Consider the following 22,632-nt stretch of genomic DNA (forward strand, 5'->3'; position numbering starts at 1 on the left):
TCTCTCTCTCTCTCTTCCCCCCCTCCTCTGCTGCTGCAGAGAATCAAGAGTCATCTAATATGAAATGTCCTCAGTCTTTAGTACAGAGCAAACTGGATGATTCTTAATTAGCTTTTAAAAATGCTTTATAGATAAAACCACATTAATCCTCTGACCTTCAGCTCATACAAAAGCATTGTGTTAATTATCCTGAAAAATAGATAATTCCATTGTTACAAACTCAGAGGTCTAACTTAAACAAATATAATCATCAGAAACAAGGGTCTGGCACAGTCAGACTCCAAAACCTTTTACAAAAATCTATCCAGTGCTACTGTGGATAGAGAAGGAGCTGCATCTCCAAATCCACTTTAAGGGGCTTGCTACACCTCAGCAGATATAAACCTTTGCCAGGCTCTCCCAAAGTTTGTTCTGGTGCTTGGGACACATCAGCCCAGGGGGCTCCAGCCTGCAATCTGACTGAGAAAAGGGACCCTCTGTGTTAAAGCTTGGTGTCCAGGCCTACATGAAAATGAATATACAGAGTCTGGTGCTTTCAGGCACTAATAGTTTACTTGCAGATTTTTTCCTGATGGTCCCTTTCCCAGAGTCTGAAGCTTCCCTTCTCCTTCTTGAATCAACTTTCCGAGAAATTATATTCACACCAGCCTTTATCTTTGTTGCAAACTCCTTTCCCACTTTATTTTGGTTCTCAAAACAAATCACACATATGTAAAATGAGTTTATAAAGCAATAATGGTGGCCTGTATCATCACATCATTTCCTACCTAAAATTCTGCTTCAACTGTCATTAATGATCTTCCTGTTATTCTTGCAATTTTGATAACAGATCTTGTAACTGCTTTAGGAAGATAGTCAGTGTCATTTTCTCCTCTTTCCATATGGTGAAATTCAGGTACAGAATGCAATCCAGGCCATTTGTCCACATATTTATCTTCTGTTTATACATGTCTTCTGAAAGATAAACCAATGCTAGCTGGATCAAAGATCCCAAATTTTTGTAAACTTTCACAATTTCCCTTGTGATAACTCAGAGACATCAGACAATGCAACTGATGTCTAGGAAGAAAATGATTTTGCTAAAATCATAAAGCCTTATCAGCAGGACTACTGTTCAAGAATCCCTTGGTTCTGACCTCAGGGACATATATTTTAAGACCACCACACTTAAATACCACCCTGAGCAGTTCTGGTGTGCAGATCTGCTTGTCCCAGATCAGGGAGCATGATCTGACTTCCATTTTGTTGTGTTGGTGTATGCATGCTCCCCACAGAGCATAGAAGCCCCTACAAAGGAGCATTGGAACCACTCCATAAATAAAGGAATTAGCTTGCAGCAGTTGCACACATATTTTTTGGATGCATCTCCCACACAATCACAGAATTATTTAGGTTGGGAAAGACCTTTAAGTTTATTGAGTCCGACTACTAATATAGCACTGCCAAGTCACACTAAACTGTATCCCTACACATTTGAAAATCTTTTAAATACCTTCAGAGCTGGCAACTCAACCATTTCCCTGGGCAGCCAGCTCCAGGGCTTGACCACCCTTTCGGTGAAGAAATTTTTCACAACATCCTATTGAAGCCTCCCCTAAACAGCTTGAATCCATTCCCTCCTGTCCTATTGCTTGATAACTGGGAGAAGAGACCAACACCCACCTCACTGCAACCTCCTTTTAGGTAGTTGTAGAGAGCAATAAGGTCCTACCTTGAGCCTCCTCTTCTCCAAGTTAACCCCCCATCCACTCCTCATAAGGTTTGTGGTCCAGACCCTTCACCAGCTCTGTCTCCCTTCTCTGGATGCACTCCAGTACCTCAATGACTTTCTTGAAGTGAGGGGCCCAAAACTGAACAGAGGTTTCAAGGTATGGCCTCAGCAATGCTAAGAAGAGAGGGACAATCTCTCCCCTAGTCTTGCTGGCTACACTATTGCCGATGCAGGTCAGGATACCATCAGCCTTCTTGGCCAGCTGGACACACTGCTGGCTTACTTTCAGCTGGCTGTCAACCAACATCCCCATGTACTTTAGTGCCAGTCAGTTTTCCAGCCATTCTTCCAACAGCCTGTAGGACTGCATGGGGTTGTTGTGACCCAGGTGCAGGACCTGTCACCTGGCCTCGTTGAACCTCATACAATTGGCCTCAGCCCATCAATTCAGTGTGCCCAAATCCCTCTCCAGAATTTTCCTGCCCTCCAGCAGATCAGCACTCCTGCCCAACTTGGTATTGTCCAAAAGGTTGACTGAGGAGCACCTGATCCTTTCATCCAGATCACTGATAAAGATATTAATACGGTAAAGATATATCTATGACGCATGATACTGTGTCATATGTTTCACACCAGGCTGTGTTAGCAGAGCTGGGGAGTGGTGATGTCTCTCTTTAGATAGCACAGTAAATCTTTGCCTCCTGAATAGGTAAAGTCTCTGGGGGCTTAAAATTACAGACACCGAGCTACATTTTAATTATGGCACTGTAACAACCAAGTGAAGTCTCTCTGCAGTCATGAAAGAAGCGAACTAAAAGTTTATCTTGGACATAAAAATTGAAAACAGTATCTTATGACTGCCGGAAAACTGGGATAACCAGGTTATTCTCACTAGTCTGTTGCCCAGTGAGATCAAGACAGCAAGAAAAACTGTCTTTAAGTTTGTCTTGGAAGAAGATTATTAGTAGGTAGAGCAGAGTGGAGGTGACCAGACAAGAAGCAAACATGACTGACCATGTACCAGCAAATTTTTGCATGGGTTGATCACAGATTTCTTGCATTTTCTTTAAAGGACAGTCCTTGTAATTTGAAAACAAACCCACAATGGTTTAGTAGGAAATGGAGGGCAAAGTACATTTTATACACCAATAGTATCTTCTTTGTTATTGCCCTGTTCTGGCAGGAAGAGAAATTCCCTCAATCATTTTTAAATTCCTGGTCTGAACAGTAATTTAAAAAATGCATTTAATTTTGTGACTACCTTGTCTCAGCTTCTACCTTTTCAGTCTTGATATTAAGCCTTCCATTACAATAGAAGATCCACTACTGACACCTGGTGGCAAATTATCTTTTTATTTCAATCCATATGCCTAAGGGGTTTTTTGTTGTTTGCTTTCAAATATGGCTATTTAAAAAGAGTTTGCTGAAGTAATGATGAACTTACTACTTACCTCCCCATGCTGCTTATCCTACTGCTTTCATGGCTAGAAAAATGTTAGAATGCCATCTAAATGTAACACTGTTTTCAGAAGAATAATTTTGGAATGTAAATACTTTCAGTACAGCCAGAGAAGTAAAAATTAATTAAAATATATTGTATTATATTATATACATATTATAATATAATAAAAGCTATAACTAGGGAAAAAAAACATGCTTGGCTAACCCACTGATCTAGAGAAGTAGATGCATACCAGACATCCTGAAAAGCTTTGGACTGATCTAACAGTAATAAATTGAATGTTTCATCAGGGATACAAAAGTTGATCCTAGGTTTTTCCTGATGAGCAAGTGGGCTGTAGGAAGACATTTTTAGGAAGACATCTCTGTTGCCTCTCAAGAACAGAGTTTGAAACTCCTCACTCTACCCTGCTCACTGCCAGGAGTGTATTTCTGGCTGAGTGTCTGACAACGTTAAGCAGCCCAGCTTGGACACTGTGATGTGTCTCATGTTCCCTTGTATGAGAGATGCCACATGACAGATGCCAGCAGATGGGAGGATGATGTGTGTTTCAGAGGAGGCCACAATGTAAGGTCTGAAACAGCCAGTGAGATGTAGAGGCTGTCACAATTTAGGTTGCTTACAAGTAAAAAATGGAATTGTGAAATTAGACAAGAGAACCTGAGGTATTTTGAAAGTGGTTGGTCACATACAGAAAATGAAACATGTTTATTCACAAATTTTCATTCTTATAAATTCTGAGGAAAAGGTAAAAACTGAGTCACTTAGGAACTGGAGTGCACATGTAAGTGCTATGATGCATTTTGGATTGATCAAATGTGTTTTCAGAATGGCTGCTACAACAAGTAGAAGGTAGGCATTTTGAGTGGTAGAACCCCGTCTGACTCTTTTTTTTACCTTTTTATTTTTAATGATGAGAAGACACTGTATTGATTTGGCCCTGGCCAGATGCTAAACACCCAAACAGCCTCTCATTCACTCCCCTCTTATCGACATGAAGGGGAGGAGAACAGGAAGATGAAAAATGAGAAAAATCATGGGTTGAGACAAAGATTAATAAATAAAATAAAGAGGAGAAATACAAATTCTGTAATCACTCACCAGCTTTCCAAGCAGACCAATGCCCAACCAATTGAAGCAGAGGACACCCTTTCCCTGTTCCTCCTCTATTCTCAACTATTATTGCTGAGCATGGTATTATATGGTAGGGAGTACACCTCCGTATTTGGTGTATTCCCTACCATATATTCCCTGTAATTTGGTTAAGATGTTCCAGCTGTGTCCTCTCCCAGCCTTTTCCTAGTAGTAGGCACAGACAGAGTGGGAAAAAGAAAAAGCTCAGATGCTGTTCAAGCACTGCTTGACAATAGCCAAAACTCAAGTTTGCTAACAATGTCTGAGTAAAAAATCCAAACCACAGCATCATACAGGCTGCTATGAAGGAAATTACCTTCTCCCTCCCAGGTGAACCCAGAACAGGAACCTAAATTTAGAAAGATTAGGAGAAGAGACAAATGTAAAAATTAAGCAACAGAAATAATAAGCAATGAGTTGTTTTGTGATTCCTCATGCAGATGAATGTATAAGAGCAATAATTAAGGAAACACAATGTGTTATGGGGTGAGAGATGTTTTAGGAACAAACCACATTAAAGCACACACACACAAATCAAAGGAGGAACTTAATGACCTTAGAACTGTGTGATCCTTCTCTAAGTTGTTTCTTACCAATATTCTTTTGACAGTTTTCTCTCCTAGACTGCTCATCCATCTATACATTTCTGCAGAGCTTTGGCTTGTTGTGGGTTCATACAACCTTTAGCAAAGCCCCTGGCTCTGATTTCATCTTAATTATGATTCCAATTGGTAATATCATTATATGAATCAATGCCCATGCACAAAAGCCTATAAAACCACCTCGTTTTCCCAGATGGATGACTGCAGCTTCAGGTTTCATCTCCTCTACTACAGGCCAATCCATTCCTGACTAATAAATTACCCTATTCTGCATGTCAGGCCCATTCTTATTTTTCCCTTCCTACTGCTCTTCTCTGGCATCCTGTTCATAATTCACTTGCAGTTTCCTGACATTTTTTCATTAGCAGATGCTTCTGCTTTCACAAACTGCATGCAGCCATCAGCACTGGTAGCATTTACTAACCCACAGAAATGCTGGATTAGAATTCCTGCACAGTTACCAGCAAGAGATGTGATTTATTCTTTTTTCTCTTACACAAACAGGGTTTAGGGGCATCTCTTAACTTTGATAACAATTTCCTGTTCATGGGGCTTTGTACAACAAAATCACAGAAAGAGGAGATGGAAATGACCTGCTAGGTCATCTAATCCTTCCTTCTGGCAATGCAGGATAATTCCTTACAGAATATCTTCAAGTGCTTTAACCAGTTTAGTTCTAAATGTCTGAAGTAACTAGGCCTCCATCAATCCCCACAGATGATTATTCTACAACCTCATAGATCTCACAGTTAAGAAGTATTTCATTCCAGTCTGCCTAAATTTTCCCTTGCTTAATTTTATCACATTACTCAGAGTTATGTTCTCTTGTGACACCCAAATATAGTCTTTCTAACCTCAGGGTCCAGTTCCCTACTGTCTCATGTTATATTGGCACTTACATTTACATCTGGAAGGTAGCTTTATAACTGACAAGGTGAATGGAAAATAGAGGTTGATACTTTTTCATACAGACATGAAATTATAAACCTTGTAACAGGGGACACTGACCATGGCCACACATCACCTGTCTATAAAGCACTGAAAAGACTGGAAGTTGCATGTAAAATTGGAGGAAGAACAAAAAAAAGTCACTTGAGTTATTTACAAAGTAAGGATTTTTATTTTTTTTCACATAGAAGAATAAATTATTCAATTCATCTCTTCAGAAAGAGGTAACTTGGTTATTGTGGATACTAAGTACCTTTGCAGAAAAGAATAAACAAAAAAGAAAAAAGATTCTGGCTACAATAGCTCCCTTTAACATAGTAGGGACAGTTAAACAAGAATGAATGACTGGAAGCTTAAGCTAACTGAATCTCAACTGAAAATGAGGTACAGGTTCTTAACACTAAGAGTGATCAACTACCACAGCACAGGGTGGATATTGCTTTCCCTGGTGTCTGCAGAAGATGATTGTTTACCTAATGAAAAATACACACCAGCTGAAAATGTGCCTAGCTGAAATATAGGAGTCTCTGACAACAAAATGTCAGACTAGAGAGCCTGATGGTGTGTTCTAGCCCTGAGCAATACAAAGGTAAACCCTCAGAGATATACATAATAAGCTAAAAGAGAATGTAGTGAAGAGTCAATGCAGAAATGCAGCTGGAGACAACTGCCTTGCAGGTTCTTTGGAAAAACAGAAATTCCTTTCTGCATTACTTTTGTCAGCCGAGCACATGACTGGTGGTCATGCTCTAAGTATTTAGTCTTCCATGGAAAATAGAAAAGCCTGCTTTCCTAATTGACATTTCCAGAAATCCTCAAGCCAGATATGACTATTTAGTAAAAATCAAATTGTATCTCCCCAAACAGATAAAAACATAACAATAAAAACAGGTTCACAGTGAGGGAGAAGTGAAAAAAATCTGGCAGAATAGAGATGCAAACACAGCAGAAAGACAATTACTGTGGTCTTCATACAACTTGTTGTTAAGACAAAAGGCACCTCAAACATGTCCTTCAAAGCACTCGGTGGACTTTGAATTCTATGCTCCATCATCATCAATGATTGACAACATGATTTTAAAGCATGTCGAAAGATGCAGCATATATATCCTGGTGGATATACAAACACGTCACGGGAGGCCAGACACATAACTCCCATTGATTTTCTGTGAGAACTGAGCTCCTAAACACCTCTTCTGCTTTTATAACAAGGACTGAGGCTGCAAAGTCACCATGGTGTTTCTTGCCTTATTACCTCTTGAAAGAGTTTTTCAAGTGGGAATGGTAACGTTAATCTATACCAGAACAAAACCAAATACTTGTGCCATTCCAGGACATAGTTAGCTGTCAGTGTTCAAAAGATAGAAATTAGATGAAAGAGAGAAAGAGCTAGAAAAATGTTTTTCCTACCTTCCCCTTGTTTCTCCTTCACCTCACAATAAGAACTGACTCAGTCTTAAGATTAACTCTTCATTGCAATTGATGAGGTGACTCTCAGATAGAAGACACAACTCCAGTTTACTTTACTAGGAATCAGCTTTAGGGGAAATTGATCCTTTCCCATGCTTGCCCCCTCGTCATGTGAAAAAGGAAGATTTTCTTAAACCCTTAATGTTTGATTAGTCTGTCCATGTCCCAGGAAAACTGAGACCCTTGTGCCCAACCAGCCTGTCAGTGTCTGTGGGAGGATGAATTGTAAGAGAATAGAGATAGTGCTGAAGGCAATCTTGCCCTTGAGGAGTTGCAGCTGTACTAATTACCAAAGAGTAGGAACAGCCTTGCCCTTAATAGGTCACAGCTGTGTCCACTAAGGATGAGTGTTATAAAAGAGTGGATTAGGTGTGTGAGAGGACAGTTGGGGTTGGCTGGCTATGCTGTGAGGTGCAAGGGACAGGAAGGAGTCAGCTGGCCATGTGGAAGAAAGAGAAAAGGAGTCAGTGTTGCAAGGAGCTGCCTGTGAGAACTCACAGAGAGAAGGTATGAAAGTTTTACAGTAGGATGATAAACTGATGGTGATAGTCAGTTCCTGTCAACTGGTGCCAAGCACCAATGCTGACAAGGGTCCCATTATGGGGACTGTTGACTGAGCATTTCCCAATCTCAGAGGGTGCTTGGGCTGATTTGTTTGGGCTCACATGCCAAACAGAGAGACCCCCTCCTGGATCTCCACATCCTTACCTCTGCCAGTGACTGCTTGCACCCATTAAGGACTCTCATTCATTAATGGTTCACAGAATAGCACTCCGTTAATAAAATTGTGACAGTTTTAGGTTGAAGGATTGCCAGTGATAGTGTCTGAATGCAAAAATGTATTCAAAGCAATGTATGAAGGAGATGATCATTCAGCATGCATTGAATACAGCTCCTACCCAATATGTGTCCCTGTGGGGGAAAAGAAAGGTTCAGGCCATTGACTGAGCTCAGAAGTTATGATGGAGTCTTCCTGAATTTCTGGTGATTCTTAATTTACTTTTGTATTATTTATGTACATTCAGGCAGAGCTTGAGTGAGTTTAGTCATGTATCTGTGCCTTTACTCAGTTGAGGGGTGGTGGGTATCTCAGTATAATATCTGAGGTAATCTTGGGACTGGGACATGCATCAGTCCAAGGAAAGTGATTTTACCAGAGTTTCTGACTTCACAGCAGGTCTTCTTCCTTAATCTCTCTTGGTTTTCAGCTCTTATGTGGCTTATCCACTAAAAAGTACCACTGAGCTCCCTCATGTGCAAGGGTTTTGACAGAATCTGTCTGCAGTCTCCACTCCACCCTCTGTTTAGCCCACCTCAGATTATATTGCGTGAGACAGGTTGGGTATGTTGACCACATTCCACCCAGGCAGTAGCAACAGTATTTTCCCCTGTAATTTCCAGATTGGAAATATTTTTATTTACTTCCCATGCTCTCCTGCCCCCCAATATGTTGTGCAAAGAGATCTCTAGCAGAGAAAGAGGTGAGTATTCACTATCTGCTGCAGCTGCCCTGTCCATGAAATGTTAGTAGCAGATAAATAAATGCAGTGCACTTTTCAGTGGCTCTTTTGTAGAGTATCAGGAGCTGAATGCTTCCAAGTCAACACTGAGTATTGTTCCATCCAGATCTGACATTTTGTGTTTGTTCTTTTCTGTCTTGGAATACACAAAGTAGGGAGAGATGTGAGAGAGGCAAATGGTGAATGATGTAGGTAAGACCTGGTTGACAAAGAATTAGAAATGGCAACCCTTTAATAAATATAGATAAAAGGGAGGGGGCTTGGGTTTGCACTACCACTCACTTTTTCATGAGTTGGCAAGAGAACTTTCCTTGAGCAAAGCAGAGGAGTAATTTAGTGTCTGACAGGCAATCTCTTCTGACACTGTACAGTCAAACTCATAAAGAACTTTTTGGGGAGACATGATACTAGGAATAATCAAGCATGAATGTGATAAATAATTTAAAACCCACACAGGCAACCAAATAAACAGTTTGCCTTTAGACTTTCAGGTATCTGGAAAGAACTACCTGTGCTGTGCAAGCAGCTGGGTGGCATAGCTTTAATTAAAGAACCTAATCTTTTTCTTCAACTCTCTTTATGCTGGTCTGGGGATTAATGTAATGTTTATTTTTCCAGTCATATCCAGAAATAACAGGATTAGAATATGCCTATGCCTCAAACTATACCAAGGTAATCTCTTTAATGAAGGAAAACTGTTCTATGCCCTCAAAATAAGATGTGTATCTGAGTCAGCAGGCCTGATATTTGGGATAATTATTCTATGTTAAATATCCATGCACAGATGCGTCTACCAGGTTGAAATGATGTAATTATGCAGTATTATTTTCTGCTGTTGCTAAATAGACACATTCATGGCTTGACTCACAGTCAGTCAGGAGGAATCTTCAGAGTCTGAGATCAGGAGGATTTTCTTTCTTTTCTTTTGCTTTGCACTTAAAAAGAAAAAATATCTTTCCCTTGACCTTGAAATAAAGCTTTAAAAGCTTTTACTAAGTTTTGATGAGCACATATTAGATAAAGACATTCATGTCACTGAATTGAAAGTATACTTCAGTCTCTTGTGTGCCTTTCCCCTATAAAGGTTCATAGATCAGAGGTATTTCTGACTTTAAATATAAGCCTTTACCCTTCACTTTTAGTTATGATCCTTTCAGTAAATGTTCCCAATGGCCATGCTTGTTCTCCTGACCTGTTTTCCAAGAAGCAGAGCCAATTTTGTGGTTTGCTATGTTACTCTGAGAGACTAAGTCAGATAAAGTATTATTGAATTATTAGGAAAATAGAATAGGCAAATCTTCTTTAACAGAAGAGCCATACATAACTGTGGTTAGAAAAGCATTGATTTTTAGCTTGATTGCAGTATGTTCTGCATGGAGTTGCTTTCTCATAGATTCTGTCTCATTTATGAGAGTGTAATTAGAGTACTGCGTCACCTATAAAGATGAATGGATGGACATTTCTTTATTTAATATTTCCCTTCTCAAAGAGTGAGAATGTTGACAGCATCTGTGTTCAGACATAAAAAAATATCTTCCTAGTGATAATGCCTATAGATGCAATCTATACATCTATCTATCCAACAGACAGAAAGAAATGGAAATGTGTTGAAGAGTACAGAAAGAGATATCACAAGGATGCATAGCATACATGCACTTAACAAAGCCTATTCTAACCCAAAATTCTCTTCTGAATCATTCAAACAGTATTGGTGCTGACCTTTATTAAGAAAAGTTTAGAGTGCATCCCCCAGCTGTTTCAAGGAATGAAAAAAAATGCTAAAGAAAATTCTCATCTCTTATAATATTTATGCTAATTCAAATGAAAGGTTATTCCAGGGAAATATCTGATTCCTAAGTTTTAGGAAGTAATGTTATTACTCACATTTGCTACATAAAAACTGCTACCTTTTCTCGAAAGGACTGCCGTTTCTGGAATTAGATGCACTTGCAGCTTCCTGTGTGTGGATGACTGCAAACTCATATCATGCTCCTGAGTTTTGCTTTTTTAAACCATGCCTGATGAAGATCTTTTTAGGCTGTAAAAGACCTTTAAGCTTATTGAGTCCAACCTTGAACCCATCACTGCCAAGTCCACCACTAAACCATGTCTTCAAGTGAACACACATACACTTGAAATACCCCCAGGGATGATCAGTCAACCATTTCTCTGGGCAGCCTCTTCCAATGCTTGAGCATCCTTTTTGCAAAGAAATTTTCCTTAGTATCCAATCTAAATATCCTCTGGCACAACTTGAAGTCATTTCCTCTTGTCCTACTGCTAATTACCTGGGAGAAAAGGCCAATCCCCATCTTGCTACAACCTCCTTTCAGGTAATTGGGAGAGAGAGTGATAAGGCACCCCCAGAGCCTCCTTTTCTCAAGGTTAAATAAGCCCAACCCCCTCAGCTGCTCCTCACAGGGCTTGTGGTTCAAACCCTTCACCTGATCTATTGCCCATCTTTGGATTTATCCCAGTCCTCCAATGCTTTTTAAGTGAGGGGCCCAAAATTGAAGAGATGATTTGAGGTGCAGCCTCACCTGTATTGAGTACAGGGAGATGATCCCTGCCATAGTCTGTCTGGCCACAGGATTTCTGATATAAACGAGGATACTGTTCATGCATGAGAATGTATTTAAGATGAACAATTTCTACCTGCTCTGCAGTGCGAGAGACTGAATTCATTCCAGGAATTACAAAGTAGAAAGGAGAAATCACCAATTAGTGAAACCACGAACCACTATTATACTTGAAATTGGCCATTTGTAAAGTGCAGGCTTTTTCTTACTGTAACTGAATCACTTGTCTGCTCACATCCCTCCTCTACTTGCTTTATTTTTTGCTCTATTGAGCTAACCCTTTTAATGATCTTGGGAAATCTGTTTGAGATAACATTTAGTATTTCATCCATGTGTATTGCCAAAACACTTTCTGAAAAGCTCTGCGGCTTTAGGTTACTATCTGCTTCTGATGCTCTGGTGCCCAGGGCTTGCAGGCACTCATTGGCTGCACTGAATATAGAGCTGCCTTGCAAATGGTGGTGTGAGGAGACACTGCAGAGACAAAACAACACCTCCAAGGGCTGGTGATCAGAAGGGACTTGGAGACATGAAAGAAATTTAGAAATTGCCAAAAAGCCTGCAACTCTGAGTGGAGAGGAAATACAGACAATGCTGAGGTGAGAAGATACTGTTCTCAGAGAATAGATGGAAAGTTTCGCATGTTTTTCCTGCTTCAGTGGAAAATTATCTGCCTACATTTAAGAGTATTATCACCAATTTTCCATTGTAATCAACAACAGAGGAATTTTAGTTAGCTAACTCCTTTTTCTACATTATTCAAGCACCTTTACATACCATATCAGTTATCAGTTCATTTTTAAATTTCTATCTTATAGTCCAGTCTCATGTTGCTTGAGGAAATTTGATTTTAACACCCAGAAGCTCTGCATCTGCCCGTTTTATTCAGCTATAATAACATTATCTGCAGTTTCCCTTTTTTTTTGCATGCAGAAATCTCTGCAGGCAAAAGATAGTAATGCAAAACCTGTAGTCTGGGATTCAAGGCTTACTGGTCTCCGCCAATGAATTTCCCTGTCATTCCCATTATTCTCAAAGGAAGATAATTAAACTCTGGTCAGAGAGTTTATTGTTGTCACGTAACGGGTCAGGAACAGCTCTGAAGCAGTGGTGGCGCTGTACCTTGCTTTCCCTCGTGCACAACTTCAGCCTCATTGGTGAAATGAGATGCCTTTCTCATGCCCACCAAGAAATGCAATTTTGGAAAGGCAAGAGTTTTTGCCAGAAGTTGTCACAGAGCATATGGCAATACCATGCTCAGTGATTAAGACAGGGAACAAAATTAAGTGTTGGTCAAAACACAGAACTTTGCATGTGGGAGAAATGTTGATATTTCAAAATAGCTCTTTTATTCTGTCAAATTGTAAGGGTTGAGTGATATTAAAAATTTAATCCTAGATTAGCATGAGCAATTTTGATAGAAACTTGATAGATTTTAAGTCTAGTAAGAAAAGAAATATTATTTCTTTCTTTCTGTGTTGTAGGGAATTTTTAAAATCTTTATCATAAAATGGACACATTACACCAGGAAGGTGTAATTGCTCTGATGTAACACCCCTATATGTGGGCATCTGCTGTTTCAGAAGTGCCTGAAATCAAAATTTAAAAGTATTCTAAAAAGCTTTTAGGTGTGGTAAAGTAAAAATTACTTCAATAATGCCATGTAATTAATGAAAACTTATGAAAAATAATATAAGCTAAAAAGCAACTTAGTAAGAAATTCTTAAAGGCACTTCAGGAATGAACACTTCCCAGAATTGTTGAAATATTAGTTGAAATCAATACTACATTGTGGAAAATAGTTTTAAGAACTCCAAGTGAATGAAAAAAAAAGTTAAACCACAGTATATTTTAATAGAATGTTTGACAATTCTTGTTTAATTACTATATGCTCAACAGCAGTTCATTTTGAAAAATGCTCAGCTATCTGGGGTGTGTTCCTCTTTTACCTCTGTAAATCACATTAGCTGCAAATTGTGCCACTTAATAAATTGTTCTCAAATTCTGCTACATCTGCTAGCTTGGGAGCAGACAGTAGTGAGACTGGTCTCTAGGCGACTTTAATTATGTTTTCCATTCATATGATGGAAGTTCTCAGCCATCAGATGCCACCTGCTATCATTTTTATTTCCAGTCATGTGAACCCTTGCTCAGGGCAGCAGAGGGAACCTTAGCTGTCATATTTGTAAGATGCAATGTCATGAAAACTCTGCTATTGCATTGTACTTGAAGAACCAGAACCAAGCTCCCAAAGCATGCGCTTGATTGGCTGTGCTTTGATTGGTAATAACAGCCAGAAGCTTTTGATTTTATTTCTGAAAAACCAACAGAGTTTTGACTTCAAAGCACTGGAAAATATTATTTTTATTTTCAACACAATTATTTCTGATTCTTGAAGTTTCTGTTCATTTTTCTGCCATCTTCTCTTTTTGTTCTCTGACCTTTAATCACAAGATGAACTGAATACCTATGTGAAAATAACAATAGAACCAAGAAATGAGGCAAGATATGTGTGATTCTTACTAGGAAAATTTTGCTTGGAGAACTACAGTCACGTTGTGTGAGACATTTTCATCACACAATCTATTTTCTGTGGGTATGTGCAGACCATTAGCCAGTCAGTGGGGTTTGACTAAGTCCATTCTAGTATGAGATCATCAGGTACAAAACAAATTGAAAGTGTTAGCTGACGTTTCGGGTGAGAATTACTCCTGCAGTAAATGCTTAACATCTTAATTTTTTCTTTTGATTCAATGAATCGTATCTTCTAGAGGATCTGGTAATTCCCTGGGGTCTTGGTGCTTAGTCCAGATCAGCAGCAGAAGAATCTATAGGGTTACAGCATGTTTGATTAAGATATTAGCTACCATTCAACTTGGACACTGTGGTTGCCCACTGATGTTGAAGTTAATTTCTATTTGCAAATTTGATATTACCAACATGTTCTTTTCTAAGCTTCCAAATAGAAAAGTCATTTTAGATACAACATATACAAGAATTTTTCTAATTAGGAGGGTTTTAGCTACTATTTTAGCATGGTTCATCATTATCTGAGCTATCAATATACTGTCTCTGAAATACTCATTTATCTGAATAATAGTTTAAGGTTTTCTTAATACCCCTAGGTATGTTTGAATTAAAGATTTCTAGGAAAAAAGACACAGGGAAGTCTTTCATCAGAATACAATTTGAAACCCAATAATTTCCCAGAACTTCCTTTTAGTTATCAAAATTATACATTGCGTGGAGCAGATCTCCTGTTCTGAAATGTACAATGTACGCTGTATTATAAATCCGTTGTTAAAAAGTTGTAAAAGTTTTGTGAACCCCTGATCTGGAATTCACTTCATAGCAGTGTTTGAAATATTCCATTTTGGAAGTTTTTTTAAACTCAAACAACCAAATTCTGTACCAGAGCACTGGGGCATCCTTGTCTAATAGCTTATTACAAACCTCCCAGGGACTCACTGCCATGAAAGGCACTATATAAGCTTAGAGGGAGTTTTTTCCTTGCCCCATGTGTAGTTTAGATGTCATTTGCAGTTAATGTGTACTGGTAGTTTACTTCAAACAAATGCTGAATGAGGCCTGAGGAAAAAATTGAGCTATGTGCTAAAATGAGGCAAAAAAAATAAAATACAATTTTGCTGTTCTACTGAAGTACATCTGTGCTGGCTGCCAAATGCTTGTTCCTAGTTTGAATTCAAAACTGATCGTTTTAGCCTGTAGAGATAAGAACAAAGATCATATTTGTTTAAATATTTGGTGGTTTTTAATATTTTTTTAAGTATTACGGTACTTTAGTCTTTCACAAGAGTCAATAAAAGAAAAACCTGTTCATTCACCTGAGGAGAGCTTGTACAAGCATGTTTACTTTTTAAGAATATAGGCCAGAATACAATTGTCTTCAAATACCTCCGGAGAACAACTGTAAAAAGGATGCTTCACAGTCTTCCACAGATGATCAATTATTTCATCAGCTTAGCCTTTTAAAGTCTGTTGCAGGCTTTTTCAAGAAAAGGAAATTGATAGGGATGTCAGAGGTACCTAAATCTTTGAACTGAACAGTATTTGGGTGGTTTACTGGAGTCCTTTAAGAAGACCTAAATATCAAATATGTCTTCACGTGTGTCTTCAAAATTTTATGAAGAAATTGGGCTTTTTGGCCATTCCTCTTCTTAACGAACATGAAAAAAAAACCCACCAAGAAGCAAGAGAACATATTGCTGCTGTTTTTAAGAAAAATACATAATGACTATTAAAACCTGATTTTATATAAGCTATGCTCCCAACCACACTCACATAGCTTAAAAGTTAAACCCTAGACCTAGTAACAATGAATGAGACCAATTTCTCACTATCTCAAATTGCACCAGTATAACTTATTGGCCAATTCATTTTTGGTATTGTTTTCCATTGAGTTGATAAGCTATGTGTTAATTGTGCCTTATAGCAGGTAACCATATTTAGGGACTTCAGAAGTCCTGATCAGCTTTCTTTCCTTCTGCAAGATCTACAGTTGTTTGTTTCTTTGCAACTTGGTGATTTATTTCATTGAAGGGTGTAGATGCAATTGCTGTATACACCTTCAAAGGTACTTCCATGGTTCAAGGCCCTACACAACCTCCTCTGGACAATTTTATGTTAATCACTCCAGCATAGCTGGATAAATACAGCTTTAAAAGTCTAATGTGAGACCTTGGTTTGAAGAGACTATCCTAACACTATTTGCATTTTCACATTAATATGTGCTGTTGGAATCAGGTATTGGTAATTTTTCTGCACTTTAAAAACAAACAAACAAAAATACACAACCCCCCAGATTATAAGATTTTCTTACTGGAAAAATTGTCCAGCTATTTACTATATGCTATATATTTCAGATGATGGGAAAACACATTGATTCTTTCGAAATAAATTATGGGCTTAAAATATATGAAAGTATGTTGCCCTAATAAATGGCAACTTATATGAAAAAAGGAAATAAATAACTTGAAGGTTTTATTTAGATCCAGTCTGTTATTGTAAATGGTGCTGTCAATTTATTTGTTTTTTTAATAACCTCCAGCAATGGAAGATTATTGTGATAAATGATTCATATCATTGCAATATATACCTTTCAAAATTTCCATATCTGGCAACTAATAGGCACTTCTTGAAGGCTTCAATAGGCTCCTTAGCCAGATAACATGTCTGGAAGCTGCTTCATGATTAATTTCATCCAAATGTGGTAATTATCATACTTTGAAGTAATGCCTGCAGAACATGCTTTCACACAGAGTTAGCGGAAGCAGAGGATTAACCCAGAAATATTTCAGTTCAGAGCAACATATCACCCAAGTAGAAATATATTTTCTTCCAAATTTTTGAAGATTATTAGACTACTTGGCAGTCATTTGCATTACCTTATCTCGTATCAACTTCTCCACAGCAATTTAGAAAGCAACAGAAAAGGAAGCAACTTTGTATTATTAGCAGTAATGGGATAGTCTTGGATTTGCAAGCAATTTAATTTGACAGTTTCTGCCCTGAAGTATTTCTCATATTAGTGTTTAAGAGCACAATTCATTTATCATTCATATATGTTGTGGACAGAAGAATTATCCTGCCTATATTCCAGAAACATTATAGTTAATTAGAGATGACGTTGGTTTCCTTGTAACCATCCAGAGGAGCATCTTCTACCACTGCTCTATGCATGCCTTTGCTTCTGTCTCACAAGATCCCCATGACTAATTTATTGGTTGTACAGTTGAGACTAGTGAAAAAGGTATGTGAAGCACCAAGAATGTTTCTAAAGATGGGTAATTCTGTACCCAGTTAAAAGCCTTGAGGTAGAATAGCACCAAAAATTATAATGGAGAGTGAAACTATCTCTGCATATTTCTGCATGCTTATATCACCCCAGTAAAGACTCCAAATCTCTCAGCAATCAGAAAAAAAAGTCCTGAAAAAATGTTGCACAAAAATCCTACCTTAAGTGAGAATGAACAGCCTATTTAAGTCTTTCTGGTAGATTGATTGGCCATGCTGCATTTTGATTCAGCTAAGTAATTTCAATTTTATTCAAGTCAACCAGGGATGAATTTTGCCTGCTACACATGGACCATATGTAGGGCTTAATTCCTCTAAGTTCAAAAGGTGTTAGGTGGAAAATCTTCTAAAGTAGGCCTCAGTTGTGTGATTGTCAACAACTGCAGTGAGAGTGCCTTTTGTTACATCTCTGTTCTTAGGCTGCTAGCACATCCTCCCCTGTGCTCCTGCAGCCTGACCATGTGCACATGGTGAGCAACCATAGCTCAGCTGCTGCATGTAAGCCATGGTAACTCAGCCACGTGTCAAACCCCAGAGATTACCATACCAAAATTAAACAAAAGTGTTTAGGGTCACACAGGCTTTCCTGTATTTACCTTTAGGGTTAAATTAGTGCCACTGTTCCATGGAACAAACAGAAGTGGAAAGAATCACTGTATCATTGCAATGCACTTTATAGCGAATAAGCTGTTTCACCTCTAAAGCACACACTGCAGTTTTCTGTCTACCTTTACCCTTACTGTGTGTTTATGCATATGTGTTTGGGGTTTTTTTTGTCTTACAGATAAAAAAGAAGCTGCTGTATCCAAAGAACTCAAAAGTAAGAAACTACTATCTCTTTTATATGCTGCACAGTTTCAGAAGTTCATTTCATTATTCCAAAAATAATATTTATTGAGTTGTTGAAAATACAAAGAAAGTAGCTACACTGTTTGTAATTGAAAAATGACATGTTTACACTTCAGCTGCCTCCTACTTTCTTAATCCGTTCTTATCCTGCTTCTAACTGCACACTCCTCTTTGTGACTGACAGTTTTGCCTTCCCGTCTTTCCTATCACTGTCTTCAAAAACAAAGGTTTCATAGGGGAGGAAATGTCAAATTGAGGTCTCAGCTGAATGTGATCTCAGTGGCAGCAATTTTCATAAGAAGGCTGGGAAGGCTCAGAGTTGAATATGCTGAAGACCAAATATATCTTCACAAATGCAAAACAAGGGCCCTGCCTGTCTAGGCAGCTCTGGTTCCAACAAAGAAACCTCTGGAGCTGAAAAGAATTGTGCCCTTCTGAAAAAGTAGCCAAAAATGTTCTGAGAACTTGGTATCATTTAAAAGGAAAGAGCTACGTCTTCCTTTTCTGCAAATTTGCAAGTGGCAATGCCTCAACACAGTCAGGACAGTAAGACAGTCGTAGGACTTCATCTGCTCAACATTCTGTTCTGAAAGTACAGTATATAAAAAAATAGGAAAAATATGGGGCTTCAAAATCTGATTCAAATTCACAATTAAAGAGTGCACTGACTCTGATTTCCGTGTATGAACTTTCATGACTTCTATGGCAGAACAATCTCCAGCCATCCTCAGTTTTGCAGCAATTTATTAAAAGATTTCTTTTGGAAATGAAAAAAAAGCCTATACTTTGTGTTCTTATGCAAATTTTGCAGAAATATTTAACAAAACATTTCATACACTTACTCTACAAGTAATGTCCTGCTAGTGAAATAAGAACCTGTTTTCAAGCAGTCTTAAATTACCTTATATTTTGGAGACATAATTCCTCAGAGCAGCCTTTGAGTGCCTAAATGGAACCTGCAGGAGAGCTGGAGAGGGACTTCTCACAAGGGTATGCAATGATAGAACAAGAGGTAATGGCTTTAAACTGAAAGTAGGTATAAATTGGATATTAGGGAGAAATTCTTCACTGTGATGGTGATGAGGTTCCATAGAGAACTGTGGATGTCCCCTCCGTGGAAGTGCTCAAGGACAGGTTGGATGGAGTTTAAGCAACCTGGTCTCATGGAAGGTGTCCCTGCCTGGCAGGGTGTTTGAAATGAGATAATATTTAAGGTGCATTCCAACCCAAACCATTGTGTGATTCCTTTCATGAGAGAATACCACAGCAGCTCTCATAGCAAAATTTCCCATCTCTGCCACATGAGTGAAATTTCCAGCTGAAGGTAGCTCATGTAAAGGTGCAGAATCATTAGCACTTAAATAATTTGTGAATAGCAAACTGGAAATGGTATGCTCGCAAAAGCCATTTTAAACTTTGTGCACTTTTGTTCTAATGCTTCTTAAAAATTATACAAAAATTAAATAAATTACAGAATTTTTTAGTCAAATATATCCTTAATTTTATTTTTTCTCAAAATTATTTTAGTTTCTCAGATATTAAATATTTAAAATCAAAATCTTTGTATAACACAAAGATTCCTTAGGGTTTTTTTTTTCACAAATGTTATAAAAAAAGGTTTAAAAAAAATTCAATGTCAAGCATACTCTAGCTGAGAACTCAGAGGAGGATAAAGGAAAGAGTCTTGCTATTTTGTGTTAGGTCCATTTGACACTTGTAGAACATGTGTGTTGGGCCTCTTGTGCAAAAACAGGCACTCAGAAAATGGATACTGAGTAAATTCTTCTTCAAGGTCTTCTACAAATTTGCCTGAAGGAAGGATGAGCACCCCAAATAATTACAGTGCTGTGATAATAAATAAGTTAGGACATAATTATCAGCTGTGGGCTTTTAAGTGGATGGAAATAAAGCAATCCACATTGCACATGCAAACTGTATTTTGTTTTCATTCCGTTTCACAAGACAATCTGATGCATCTTTTATGAACTTCTCAAACGACTGGAGGGGAAGGAGTCAAAATTACATTCCTGATTTAGCCATGTTCTTTTTCATTGTAATAATACAGTGACAGATGTGCAGGATTAACTAACATTTTTTGGCATTCTGTAATTCAGCTTGTGATTAACATTATTAGTTATTTCCTCTCGAGATATGAAAATGTGAATTTTAATTTAAAGAACCTTCTAGTTGATACAAAAACATCTTTTATGACCATTGGTGAAGTTTAGCTTATGGATATTTGTTAAACTATTGTGGTTTAAGTACAGTTTGTTTTGGTAGTTCCTGAGGATAAAAGAAATTAACAAAATACTAATAAAGAGTGAATAAATCTAGTAGGTTACTTAGGTTCTTCTGTATGGGGCGAAGATTCCCCAAATCCACATGGGGATGCACTCACCATTTATCATTAGGACCTTCATTTTGCAAGGACCCACACACTCTACAAACAAAGACAGTATAATGCAAATGCTTCATGAAAAGACCAAGAACAGTTAAATGGCCAGAAAGGGCACATTTCTCTGCTAGGAGAATACAGCAATTGCTCTTTCAATTGCAGGATCAAACATGAAGGCATTCTCCTAATGCTCCTCCATCCTTCAGGATGGAGGGAGATGCCTGGTATAGCCAACTCAGTGGATGTGCTTTGCTAAAGCAGCCCAATTTCACCTCTTCTAACCAGGGCCAGTTTCAGACAAGGGGAAAGGATGCCGCTGGGAATCGCTGTGGGATCCCCTGAGGTACCACTACTGGATTCACAAGAGTGAATCCTCAACACCTGCCAGAGGCTGCTTCAGGACCTTCTGCTCTCCTAGCTGCAAGATCAGATGCAGAGGGTCCCAGCACACAGCTGCTGCCTGAGGGGCAAGGCCATGCTGGAACCCCCACATGCCTTCTTTCCTCTGCTTTGCCAACTAGTGAGCGGAAAAAGCTGAAAGAAGGGATTCAATGCCTAACAACAAGAGTTTACTAGCCCTTCAGCTGGTTATTCTGTCATTGCCTTTGAGTTTATTGAAAACAACTCAGCCCTTCTCCCTTTGGTAATCTATTTGTTTAACTCCTCAGTTAAAAAATATGTTCCTGGAAGCCTTTCCTCAGATTTCTGTGGGGTTTTAAAATACAATGCTTTGTAATAAATGGTTAATTTAATTTTTTTTAATTTTTTTTAAGAGCCAGCAAAAGCTCCTGCAGCCAACCCAGCCATCAAAAAAGCAGCAGCACCAGGTAAAGAAGAAAAATGTTTGCATGCAATTTCTTGTACTTGTGAACCAGTTTATTGCATCATAGCACCATCTGCTGGATTGCACATAAGCCAGTGGTTCTTGTCAGTTTTTGGGATGATTTTTTTGCCTGTTTTTCTCTAAATCATTGTGAAAATTTGCTAAGAAAAAAGCAAATATGTGTATGTGAAATATTTGCTAAGAAAAAAAGTATTTAGCACTGATTTCTAACATTATGTTTGCTTCTTGTCCTCCCATGGCAGCTATGAGGTGCTATATTGGGCCATTCCATAGGGCTTGAGATAAAAAAAATAATCTGAATGTAAAGTCTGATTTTAAAAGCAATATTTATAGAAACTATTTTCTGTGTGAAGCTGTATTCAAGGCCTTTGAGAAGGGGACCTGGTATTTAAAAGTGCTAATCTCACAGTAGGTTGTCAAAATGGAGCTCCTGGATAATCATAAATATGCACTGAAACGATAAGCAAACTTTTTTAAACAAATAATTGCATAAATTCCTATCTGAATTTAGATTGGATTGTAAAAATCTAATATTTTTTATTTTTTTATTATCCCATCTGCTTCACACTCATCTTTAAAAATGCCATATCTCATTTCTTCTTAATTAAATAAAACCCAATATAATAAATAACAACCTGAATAGTCATTATATTTGTAGTTTGACTACATTTTATATTAACTATCAAAAAACCCCTCAGGAATTCCAATATGAAAATGTGGGAGTATAACACCATAATATTATTCTAGTCTAAAGCAGGATAGCTGGTGCTGCACCAGACTCTGCCCTTGAGCTGTGCCTGGTGCTGGCATCCCAGCAGTGCCCAGCCCACACTTCCTCTGCTGCTTCTTGCCTCCAGCTGATCCCCCTGTATGGATCTGAGGTAGCTTTTTTTTTTTTTTTTTTCCTTTAAGATTGCTTTCTGGCTATCTTTCTCTAATTCAGGTTGTTTCAGTAGTCTATCTCAGAGCTCTCCTCCACTGAAAAAGGGAATAATGTCTTGCATCAGTAGGGGTGACTGGGAATTGGTCAAGGACCACTGCAAGCCAGGAACACTGCTGTTGTCTCTACCACAGAAGGACTCATAGCCTGGAATCACAGAGGACGTGGGCTATTGCAGCGCACATTGTGTGCCTGTACCATGCCCTGTGTGAAACTGGCCTGGGAAGCACCATTTCCCCACCAGTGCTCCCCATCCCTGCCTGCTGTGTTTGCTTGACACCACGTTCACCTCTGCTAACCCAACAGGGGGAGCAGTGCAAACCGCCCCAGTGCCATGGCTTGCAGCTGGAAGCTGTGCTAGGAA

The 22,632-nt window shown here is 38.5% G+C and overlaps 1 protein-coding gene across 1 annotated transcript in view; it reads left to right on the plus strand.

Moving 5' to 3' along the window:
* TRDN (triadin) overlaps nt 1-22,632 on the plus strand; it is a 194,110-nt gene that overhangs the window by 86,074 nt on the left and 85,404 nt on the right. The window contains exons 16-17 of the mRNA XM_066546125.1: nt 18,025-18,060; nt 21,258-21,311. Of these exons, the coding sequence (XP_066402222.1) occupies nt 18,025-18,060; nt 21,258-21,311 (90 nt within the window). The remainder of the gene's footprint in view (nt 1-18,024; nt 18,061-21,257; nt 21,312-22,632) is intronic.

This window comes from Molothrus aeneus, chromosome 3, assembly GCF_037042795.1.
Source record: "Molothrus aeneus isolate 106 chromosome 3, BPBGC_Maene_1.0, whole genome shotgun sequence".
In the NCBI taxonomy this organism is placed as follows: domain Eukaryota; kingdom Metazoa; phylum Chordata; class Aves; order Passeriformes; family Icteridae; genus Molothrus; species Molothrus aeneus.